Here is a 12,397-nt window from a genome sequence, read left to right on the forward strand (position 1 = left end):
GCGGGCCCCTGTCTGGAACACAGTCGGGTTGCAGGTGCTGAGGCCGGGCACCGGAGACAAGATAGGCCGTGGGGGAGACGTGGCTGGAGCGCTCCCGGGAGGACGTGCCGATGGCAGGCACAGAGGCAGCGGCGGAGGTCGGCGGGGTGGTCAGACCACCTCGTCGCCAGTGTAATGTCCTAGGCCGAGGGCCCTCAATAAAGAGACACTGCACACGTGTGTATAGTTCGTGGCCAGAACCTTACAGAAACCACGTCCAGCTATATATTTTCTCGCTTACGTGCTGGACGAGCGGACGCTGGGCCAGCCTACTGAATTCACGCTCTCGGGGTCTTTTGCCCCCTGCTCCCCTTACAATGGCTGCGAGGTGGGCCCGTCCGCTTACGGACGACATTACACCTCAAACTTAGTATAAAAAAACTATAAAAAACACATTTTCCTCAAGTTTCTGTGATGGAAAGTTCTGGAATCTGTGTAGATCCACAAATTTCCTCCCACCCCACATCCCCAAAAGTCTTCCGATAAAAATTGTACCTCTCTTGTGTAGGTAGGTCTAGTGCCCGCAACAGGAAACAGCCCAAAATACAATGTGGACGCACCACATTTTTACAGTGAAAACTGACCCTTTTCTTTTAAAGTGCCTAGCTGTAGATTTTGAACCCTAGCTCTGCCGGCACCTAGGCAAACCTAGCAAACCTATATAGTTTTTAAAGCTAGACACCCAGGGCAATTGAGTATTAATGACTTATCTGACTCTAACCAGGTTCTGTTACCCAGAATCCCTTGCAAACCTCAAACTTTGAAAAAGAAAAAAACATTTCCTCACATTTCTGTGATGCAAAGTTCTGGAATATGCATGGATCCACAAAATTCCAGACACCCCGCATTCCCCAAAGTCTTTGAATAAAAACTTCACTTCTGTGGGTAAGCCTAGTGCCCGCAACAGGAAATGGCTCAAAACGAAATGTGGTCACACCACATTTTTACAGTGTAAACTGGCCCTTTTTTGCAAAGTCCTTAGCTGTGGATTTTGAACATTAGCTCTGCCGGCACCAAGGGAAACCTACAAAATGTATACATTTTTTAAGGCTAGACACCCAGAGAAATCCAGGAGGGGTGACTTGTGTGACTCTAACCAGGTTCTGTTACCCAGAATCCCTTGCAAACCTCAAACTTTGAAAAAGAAAACACATTTCCTCACATTTCTGTGATGCAAAGTTCTGGAATATGCATGGATCCACAAAATTCCAGACACCCCGCATTCCCCAAAGTCTTTGAATAAAAACTTCACTTCTGTGGGTAAGCCTAGTGCCCGCAACAGGAAATGGCCCAAAACGCAATGTGGACACACCACGTTTTTACAGTGTAAACTGGCCCTTTTTTGCAAAGTCCTTAGCTGTGGATTTTGAACATTAGCTCTGCCGGCACCAAGGGAAACCTACAAAATCTATACATTTTTTAAAACTAGACACCCAGAGAAATCCAGGAGGGCGGTGACTTGTGTGGCTCTAACCAGGTTCTGTTACCCAGAATCCCTTGCACACCTCAAACTTTGTAAAGTAAAAAAAACATACATACATTTTCCTAATATTTCTGTGATGAAAAGTTCTGGAATCTGTGTGGATCCACAAAATTCCACCCACCCAGCATTCTCCAAAGTCTCCCGATACAAATGGTACCTCACTCGTGTGGGTAGGCCAAGTGCCCTTGCCTGTCGTGGGTACTTTGGCCACTCACATGAGTGAAGTACCATTTTTATCGGGAGACTTGGGGGAACGCTGAGTGGTAGGAAATTTGTGTCAGCCCAGTGATCCCACAACTTTCCCACACAGAATTTTTTTTCAGCTAAATTTGAGGTTTGCAGGGGATTCTGGGTAGGAAAACTTTGGTGGGTCCACGCAAACCATACCTCCCTGGACTCCCCGGGTGTCTAGTTTTTAGAAATGTGTGGGTTTGGTAGGTTTCCCTAGATGGTCACCGAGCCCGGGCGAATAACCCAGGTGAGCCCTCCTTGCAAAACCAGGTTGTTTTGTGATAGATAATTTCGATGTCTCCTCAATACATTTTGGGCCCTTGCCTTTCATGGATACTTGACCCACCCACGTGAGTGAGGTACCATTTTTATCGGGAGACCTGGGGGAACGTTGGGTGGTAGGACATTTGTTTCTGCTCAATGATCCCACAACTTTTCCACACAGAAATGTGAGAAATATTTGATTTTTCAGCTAAATTTGAGGTTTGCAGGAGATTTTGGGTAGGAAACGTGGTGGATCCACGCAAGCCTTAACTCCCTGGACTCCGCTGGATGTCTAGTTTACAGAAATATATGGGTTTGGTAGGTTTCCCTAGATGGCCGCCGAGCCCGGGTCCAAAAACCCAGGTGACCCCCCTTGCAAAATCAGGTCATTTTGTGATAGGTAATTTTGATGTCTCCACAATACGTTTTGGACCCTTGTCTGCTGCTGGTACTTGGCCCACCCACACCAGTGAGGTTCCATTTTTATCGGGAGACCTGGGGGAATGCTGGGTGGTGTGAAATTTGTATCAGCCAGTGATCCCACAACTTTCTCACACATAAATTTGAGAAGAAATTAATTTTTGTCAGCTAAATTTGAGGTTTGCAGTGGATTCTGGGTGGGAAATCCTTGAGGGATCCTCACAACTCATACCTCCCTGGACTCCCCAGTGTGTCTAGTTTTCAGAAATGTGTTGCTTTGGTAGGTTTCTCTAGATGGCTGCTGAGCCTGTGATCAAAAATGCAGGTGGTTCCCTTGAAAAACCTGGTTGTTTTGTGATAGATATGTGGGCACCTATGTTTTTGGTCCCTTTGCATCTAGGGAAACCCGGACTCCCTACACCAATCCAGATGCTTCTCTCATTCTGGTTATACCCAGCATGAGAGCAGCACCAGGATTTGTCTGAGTGGCCTGATTAGCTGCTCAGTAAGTGCCTCGGAGCCTGTGCCTGTCTCCAGCAAGCTGTACAACACAGCTTGGGTGGAGAGATCTAAATGTGCATAATGGTTTGGCTGTCCTAAGATGGCTGGCTAAACCGACATGCGTATTTGCAGAGTTGCCTCGGCTCCTCGTCCCTGCTGCTGTCAATGAGTATGGCCCGGCCCCACCCCGCCCTGGACTTGGACTTGACTCAGCATTGCAAGGAAAAATAAAATGATAACCTGTTTTATTACCATTTTATTTTTCCTTTTTTCACTGTAGAGAACAGTGGGGCGAAGCTCCTCCGCCTTAACGGAGGAGCTGCCACTGACTTTTAGTCTCTGTACTTTTAACATGAACCCTGTTTTTTGATAATATAATCTAGGAGTTTGCGAGATTTGCTTATTTGCTTTCACATAGTTATTTGAAATTTCAGGAAAATTACATGTGATTACACAAAATGCAAATCGATGTTTTAGTTGTTTGTATTAGGGTGAAATGCATCCTCACTTCAATTTCTGATGAAAGACGAATTGCTAAAGACAATTGTGCGGAAAGCACAATTGACGCAAACAACTGCCCACGTTCTTACTGTTCACGTTGTTCCTATGTTCCTCTGCTCTAAGGGTTCTGCAAACGGTGGTGTAATTACGCAATTTGGCCGAATGGTGCAATTTCGGGAATTTTGCTTAACAAGCATAACCTGGAATTCCCAAAATTACACAAGGTGCACCAGAGTAATTTATATTTCTTTCCTTTCTCATATAATCCTTCTATTTAAATATGACAGCAAACATATGGTAGAGGATTTATCCTATCACAAAGACCATATCAGGACGTACACAACTCAGCTCTGGCAATAAATATCTTCTCATTCCATATATCCTTTAAAAAGTCAGATGAAATATTTCATGATAATAATGATAAAAGTAAAAGCCAAAGCAAACACATCATCATTCTAAATGCCTTAAATAACATGTTATTTTTACCAAAGGCGATAGTATTTATTTTATTGACCTTGGATGGATAAAAGGCAGAGTTGACCTTCTCCAATTTGAACTATCTACTGGTGGATCTCAAAAGATGTCAGCATTTCACGCTGCAATGGCTGTGCCATCTTGCCTGAACTCTCATTTTATGTACTTGTGTTGCTCAGAAAGTCATCACTTTAGGAATGCTGCTCTCCAATTATTAAATACACTGCATTTGCAGTGATGTTTCACAGTCATTTAAAGGTGAGTCATTTACCCTTATTGAGCTGAGGTGTGAGAAATTGGGTTCTTGGTTTATGGAGGTCTTAGCACTTTTCAAGCATCAGCCACAATCCTTGTCAGGGTGAACTACAAAAAGTCACTAAAATAACTGGTGCTTAACCCTATGGCAGCTTGTCACAAAAGCAGTCAGGCGTAACTTAACAGCAATGTGTGTAGTATTTATGCAGTATTTAAACATCAATAAAGTGAAAACATAACACAAGAAAAATCCCACACCAGTTTAGACAAATAGAGTAAAATGAAATTAATGATTTTAAATGAAAATGACAAAAATCTAATCAGTAGAACCAGAGATTTGCAGTTTCAAATATTTTAAGGTAAGTATAGCGCTAAAAAGCCCAAAACTCCACTCACAATTTTCAGGTAACCCAGAAAAAGGCTAAAGGCATCAAATGGTTAGGGCAAGAATATGTCAACTTTCTAAAAGTAGCATTTTCAGAATGGTGCCCTAAAATCTGACATTACCATTAAAGAGGGTTTTAGATTACAATTCTTCAGACACCAAATAACGTTTATTTCAGCTCCCACCCAAAAGTTTTCACTTATTAAATGTAATAAGGTAACGCAATGTTCTCCTATGGGCGAGGTAGGCCTCACAGTAGTGAAAAATGAATTTAGGAATTTTACGCTACCAGGACTTGTGAAACTTAAAAGCACATTACCAACTTTTTAACTAGACCGCACCCTGCCAGATGGGCTGTTTAGGGTCTACCCTAGGGGTGACTTACATGTATTAAAAAAGAAGGTTTAGGCATGACAAAATGTTTATTTTGACAGGTAAAAATGGAAGTTTAAAACTGTGCACCAGAATACATTAGCAAGCCTGAAGCATGTTTTAAATGAGTATTTATTTATTTATTTAAAACATTTGTATAGCGCGGCTGTCACCTTACAGGCATCCTGGCGCTGAGATATCTCCAGGAGGAGGAAGCACGGGGGGAACAGCAATACAATGGCCAGCACGTTAACATTTAGGAAACAGCCAAGTTTTTACACGTTTCCTAAAGGGAAGGAGTTCTTTCGTTTGACGGATATCTAGGGGCATACTGTTCCAGAGTTTAGCAGCCGCCACTCTGAAAGATCTGCCTCCTGTCCAAACTTTTTTAAATCTCGGCACTTTTACAAGGCATGCCGTTGTAGAGCGAAGTGCTCTGGTTGGAGAATACCAGTCAAACATGGCTTGCAAAGAGCTGGGCCCAAGTCCATGCAGGGCCTTGAAAATGAGACAGAGGGATTTAAAGGCCACTCGCTGTTTCAACGGGAGCCAGTGGAGTTCGGCCATCGCTGCTGTGGCAGAGGATCTCCTTGGCCAACCAAGGGCCAGTTTAGCAGCGGCAGATTGTACTCTTTGAAGTCTGTCTAACAAGAAGGCTGGAGACTCTAGTACCAGCGCATTACAGTAGTCAAGGCGACTTAAAATAGTACACCTGACTATTAACGCCCGGGCCTGTAAGGGAAGTAGTGGCAGGATCTTACGAAGGGAGCGAGTGAGGGCCGAACAGGTGGACACTGTTTTCGCAACCTGGGCGTTCATGCTGAGTTTGTTGTTCATCATAACAGCCAGGTTGCGAACAGTAGTGACCGGCTGGGGTTTTTCAGAGGATTCTGGGGGCCAAAAATCCATCGGAAAAGGGTGAGGGATCGGCTTCCGGCAAAGAACAAGACCTCAGTTTTGGAGGCATTAAACTGCAATGTGTTGTTGTGTAGCCAGCCAGCCGTGTCTCGCAGACAGTAATGAAAGGATTCCAAAGGAATCGATTCCTCACCCTCCCAGGAGAGGATGAGTTGAGTGTCGTCTGCGTAATTGATAGCCTTCAGCCGGTAAGACTTTATCAACGTGATCAGTGGTTTGAGATACACGTTAAATAAAATCGGGCTGATGGACGATCCTTGAGGCACCCTATGAGATACCGGGGAGAAGGCCGATTGGAATGGAGGAAGGGATACAGCCTGCTTCCTATCCCGCAGGAAGGAACAAAACCAGTGCAAGGCAATACCACCCACCCCGGCTTCTCTCAGTCTCTCAAATAGAATCCCATGATTAACCGTTTCGAATGCGGCAGACAGGTCCAGCCGAATCAGAGCTACTGCCTGACCCCTGTGTGCACGCAGTCGAAGGTCCTCCATAGCAGTGAGTAGGGCTGTTTCAGTGCCGTGGGCTGGGCGAAAACCGAATTGTATTTCGTCCAGAAATTGATGCTGCTGCAAATGTTTGGAGAGACATGAGCTCACCCAACGCTCAGCGATTTTTGCAAGGAACGGTAGCAAGGAGATGGGTCTGTAATTCTGTAGGCACTCTAGGTTTAGGGAGGGTTTTTTTTAAAGTGGCGAAACAAGAGCCTGCTTCCAAGAAGCAGGAACTGTGCCACTGCGCAGAGATTGATTGCAGATCCTGCCGAGAGTAGGAAAGAGTTCCTCTCCGGAGGTCTTTAAGATTTTATGGGGAATAGGGTCCAGAGGAGAACCAGATGATATACCATGGGCCAGTCTGTCGAAGTCCGCCTCAGTAATAGGGGGGAGCTCCAGTAGGCAGTCCGCAGGCTGCCATCCTGGGTGCCCCGCTCCGATGTCTGTAATACCATCCCCAGAGTAAGGGGGACAGACCAGAGTAGTGGAAGTACTCAGGTTGCGAATAATGGTTTCTATTTTTTCATTGAAAAACAGAGCTAGATTATCGCAGAGGGCCAGTGTGGGAAGGGTCGATTTTTTTGAGCAGTCAGGGTGGGTAAGACTGTTCAGAATCTGAAAAATGCTTTTGGAGCTATTTGCGGCTGTGCATATTGTTGAGCAGAAGTAATCAGATTTAGATTTCTGGATCGAGGCTTTATATTCGGAGAGTTTAATTTTCCAGAGCAGTTTGCTGGCATCGGTGTAACCCTGCCTCCATTTCCTTTCCGCCTGTTTACAGGCAAGTTTTAGAGCCTTTAGAGAGTCATTGAACCACGGGGACGACACTCTGCCCTTATGCCTGCCTTTTTTTAATGGAGCAAGAGAGTCAACCCTCGTGGTTATCCGGAGATACAAAGCCTTGTAATTGTCATCGACTTGACGGTCCGGGGAGAAGCTGTCATCCACTTTAAACACAGCCTCAGTAGTTCTCAGCCTTTCAAGAGCTCTCCAGTCTCTGTACATAAATTCAGAGGTGGTGCCATGTGCCTGTAATCTAGCCCCCTTACTATTAATATGAAATTTAAGAAGGGAATGATCAGTCCAACCCATGGGCAAGATTTCATCCAGGTGTACTAGCTGTGGGACCGAAAAGATAAGGTCAAGCCGATGCCCTGCTCTATGAGTGGATTCCCTGCCTAATTGCTGAAGACCCACACTTTCACAAGAGATCAAAAGATTGTGCAACCCAGTATCTAAGGTGCCATTCGGCCAAAGGTTAAAATCGCCTAAGATAATCAGTTTGTTGTGGGAGGTCGCCATGTTGGAGAAGGTATTAAGTAGCGATTGTTGCTGCTGGGTGCTAAAGGCCCCGGGAGGTCTATAACAGATGATCACCGTAAAGATCGCCCCTGTGTGGCTGTTGATAGAGAGGCCAAGCAACTCAGTCCCAACAACCGAGTCCATATCTAGAATATTGATATGCCAAAAGGCTCTATAGATAATTCCTACCCGCCACCTCGTCCTTTTGGTCTGGGGAGATGCAGGATTTTGTATTCCTGCGGGCAGGCCCAGCCCAATTCGACTTCGCAGTCAAGGTGGGTCCAAGTCTCAGTGAGGAACAAGGCGTCTAACTGATGAGTATCCACCAGCAGTTGGATTTCTTCGGCATGCTTGGGCAAGGATCTGACGTTAAGAAGTCCGCAAGATAACAGACCCCTAATCACAAAGTATTCAAGTGGGTGGCACAATAAGTGCTGCAGGCCTACTAGTAGCATTTAATTAACAGGCCCTGGCTATCTGTAGTACCACTTTACTAGGGACGTATAAGTAAATTAAATGTGCCAATTGGTTGTAAGCCAAGTTTACTATGTTTAAAGGTGAGAGCACAAGCCCATTAGTACTGGTTAGCAGTGGTAAAGGACTGAGAGTCCTAAAATCCAACAAAAAGGGGTTCAGAAATGAGGATTGCAGGCAAACGAAATGGGGGGACCCTGCAGAGAAGGCCAAGTCCAGCATGTGCATATCCTGTTTCTTTATAGATTGTAGTCTCACACAAAGTTTCAGAGTTTTAACCTATTAGTCAGCAGAACCCTGATCATTTGCCATACAAACAAAAATATTATTGAAAACGTTGAATGACAAAATGGATGCAAAGTGTACAAGTATGCTTCTTGTTTCATTGTCTTCACTGTCAGGATTTATGGAATGTTCAGTAATTCACTACAACTCAATATGTATGTTAATTCTTGGATGTACTACACGGATCTCTGTGAATTTGACGATGGTATAAATACTTAAACAATCATTGACAAATCTGTCTGAGGTAATGATGAACTATCGTCCTACCCTTGTTCCTGCCTCTGAATCTTTCCTTAGTTACAGCCTGTCAGAATGCGCCAGGCACCAAAGCACAATTCTTTTGGGTGTTGGGTGCCAGAGTACTCTTCCTCCACTATCATACAGGACAGCGTCTCTTAGTGTCTCTTCTGTTGCAGTATTTGAGAAGAACGACCACTCTTGGTGCAGTATCTCTCATCATATTATAGTGAATGTGTGCACACCGATACAGAACAGTACAGAGCACTGTAGCTTCCTTTTCTACGTGCGGGTGCTGAAAGAAGACTACCTGTGCTTTGTCCCAATCCTTAGAATTGACATTCTGCTTTGCTCACCCGTCTCTTCAAGTCCTCCCTCATTAATTCATTACTAAATTAGATTTTTTTTATCACAGAGAGCATTTGAGAACTACAGTTTTGTCTTTCACGTTTTCCCAATCAGGATTTCGACAGTATATTTTCATCTAAATCACTGAATCCCATAGCACAAACGTTCCATTGTGCACTTCTCCCATTCTGCCATGAATTTTGACTGTGCACTAAAATCATTTTGACTCATTCAAAAATTCACCCATCTTTTGGGTTACGTGTCTCCGCCCCCCCCCCCCCCCCCCGCACCCCTATTAGCTAATCAGATAACTAAAACAGTGGCCCACATTTGCACAGTGGGCCCGTTTTGAATTTATAAAGACGTGCTGTTGAGGTGTTTTGTAAGGTATGTGGAAACGAATGGATTTATTCTCGCTGTAGGAAATATTTGTGGTTATATCAGGTACATAAACAGTAATAAAAACTGGCCCACAAGAAAATAACACAACCCCACACATTGAATTTTCAGACCTGCCCAGCGCAGGCACTGCTTGGTTGTCCTATAGGCCCGTCCGACCCTGGCTATCACAGAGCAGGCCAGGTTGTCTTGGTGTCTTCATTTTCTTGGTCTGCCTTCACTTGTGTGCAGGGGTTTAGGTTTCAAACGGAATTGCAGGTTTTTCGATTTGTAGACATACACGAACTAAAGTTGTCTTTCTTTCCATGACATAATTTCCCTCACATATTTACACCTGCCTTATTTCATGTCTGTTTTTCAGGCAGATACATGACTTTCATAATGGATCCTAACCAGTACCAGTATGTGACCAAGCACGGCAAGCAGCTCGATTTCACTGAATTTGCAGGTCAAATGGCCTCCCGAACCTTTGACTATCCACAAATATCCGAAGCAAAGTTTCCACAGCTTCAAGATAACATGCACAAAGCCTACAAAATCCTGCAGGGTGAAGGACTGAATGAACTCACTGACAGCATGATGGGTAATCTCCAGCACGTGTTCAAATGGAAATTCTCACAGGCAACAGATTGGCGAACAGAAAAATTATACGAGTTCTGCTGCTCTGTGATGTTCGAAGCCAGTTTCATGACACTGTATGGAAAGGAACCTGCTGCAGATGGCCACAAAGTTATTAGTGAAATTAGAGACAAATTCGCGAAGTTTGATGCCAAGTTCCCCTATCTTTTCACAAGCATCCCAATTGCGTTGCTTGGAGCTACGAAAAAGACTCGAGAGGCCCTTATACACATATTCTTTCCTGATCTAATGTCCAAGAGGTTGAAAGTGTCTGAAGTGGTCCAATACAGAAGCAGTGTTCTTGACAAATACGAACAACTCCGAGACTATGACAAAGCAGGTAAGAAACTTATGGATAGTTACTTGTCGAAAGCATAATAATTTACTATAGTCCTTTGAAATAAAACCGCAAAATGGCGACCTTGAAGCATTTTATGCCTTTTCTAATTGACTAATGCTAAAATGTTTTACTCTCAAACAACCCTCTATGATAATTGATTTTTTTTTTTTTGCTGAGGTGGTAAAACAAGATCCTTAATGGTGATAATGAGAAAGATTATAACTGAGCTGCATTTACTCCCCTTATTATCTATCCTCGCCCCCTTCCCCCCAGCTCCGACATTACATTTTTAAACTATTCTCATTAAGCAGAAAATTAGACTTCAGAAGCCTATTGGTCCTCATTAGCATTCACTGATCCTTGGCTGGGTCCGTGTCCTAACATCTTTTAATTAGCACACTGCAAATCTAATCAGTGTAATAAACGCCATTAATCTTCCTTTTCACTTATTTTCTCCCAGCACATCATTTCGCCTTCATGTGGGCCTCTGTGGGAAACACGATCCCGGCTACCTTCTGGGCCCTGTACTATCTGGTGCAGCACCCGGAAGCGCTTGCAGTGGTGCGTGACGAAATTGACCATTTGCTGAAGTCAACAGGTCAAACGAGAGGCCCAGACTACAACATCCACCTTACCAAAGACCAGTTGGACGCCCTGGTCTACCTGGGTAATTTCTGTTTTCGTGTCTCTTTTAAGGAAAAGAAGGTGCATCTCTGTAAACTCGCCTTATCACTCGCTTCTGTTTACAGAGGAGGGGGAGGACACAGCTGCTTAATTGACATAATAACACCCATTTACATCAATTATAAATTGTGTAGTTTATCGCTGCAGATACACTCATTGCATGTAAACACTAAAGCCTACGTAATTAACTATGCACGGGATGCAAAAGCCTAAATCTAAGCTTTGCAATTATTTGAAAAAAACAACTTTATGCCTATTAGGTTGTTTGATTCTAAGCATCTGCTAGAGAGTTAATGCATTTCAAATAGTTCTCAATTGTATTGCCAAGTAATTCATTTTCTGGATTAAACGGAAGGTATTTAGGAAAATCAATTTACGCTTAAAATGTAATTACCTTCCTAAAGACAGCGTCAATCTTTTAAGGCATTCGCCAGGATGTTTGCGCTCTTTTTAGAGAGGGATTTTTGAATCCAATTTAAGCAACAGCAGCAGTGTGCTTTACTGGGAGTTTGGTGATCTGTTTTAACATCAAATTGAGGGCAAAGAAGTTAATGCTTCTAAACATGCACATTTGACATGTTTTCTTCTGAAAACGAAACACAGAATTGCTGTGATTCATTTCCAATCAGATTTAGGCATCGCATTTGACATCATTATGGTGGCTGGATAATTGGATGCATAATTATACACTGACTGTCTTGTTGGGGAGGAGCTTGTATCTTCTAATTAAAAAGACCAAAACAAAGCGGGTTTGGAGGTTTAAACGCCCTGGAACAAATTGATTCCAAAAATATTCAAATGATGATTGTAAGTATGAAAGTGAACAGTGATGCCAGGCAAGGATAATTGCAATTTTGTTGCACCCTGAACGACTGCACCTGCACTGTAATTTGTGGCTAACATATAATGAAACAACTTAATACATTGTTTGATTCCTAAATCAAGTATAACATGTCCCTTAGTGGTAAATGCACTTAGTATGGTGGGAATGTATGAATGATGCTATACTGTAAATTACTTTTAGAAACCCCCTCAGAACTCTGGAAGACATGGTATATTCGCACTGTACTATGACATACTGTACACAACAACGTCTGCAATCAATGGTGATGTCTTTGTAAAAGATATGTCATGTCCAGGCTTTAGTCCTTGATAATATTTCTGGAGTAGGCAACATTTTGGCTGTAAGAATCAGTTACACTGTTCATCTTTCTTAGTGAGGCAGCCATTTGGTGAGGCCTTAGTGAGGCTCGTCACTTTCCCCCCTCTTATTTAATTTATACATCTACCCCCTTATTTTTATGTTACAGCAGCTGGAGGTCACGGTGTTCAATTACGCCGATGACCTCCAGCTAATCTTCAACCTTTCCCAC

The 12,397-nt window shown here is 43.6% G+C and overlaps 1 protein-coding gene across 1 annotated transcript in view; it reads left to right on the forward strand.

The window, feature by feature from the left end:
- The window catches only part of CYP7B1 (cytochrome P450 family 7 subfamily B member 1), an 895,968-nt gene that overhangs the window by 699,263 nt on the left and 184,308 nt on the right, over positions 1–12,397 (forward strand). The window contains exons 3-4 of the mRNA XM_078687242.1: positions 9,744–10,340; positions 10,801–11,007. Coding sequence (XP_078543368.1) covers positions 9,744–10,340; positions 10,801–11,007 — 804 coding nt within the window. The remainder of the gene's footprint in view (positions 1–9,743; positions 10,341–10,800; positions 11,008–12,397) is intronic.

The sequence above is a fragment of the Lissotriton helveticus genome, chromosome 4_1 (assembly GCF_964261635.1).
Source record: "Lissotriton helveticus chromosome 4_1, aLisHel1.1, whole genome shotgun sequence".
Taxonomy (NCBI): Eukaryota; Metazoa; Chordata; class Amphibia; order Caudata; family Salamandridae; genus Lissotriton; species Lissotriton helveticus.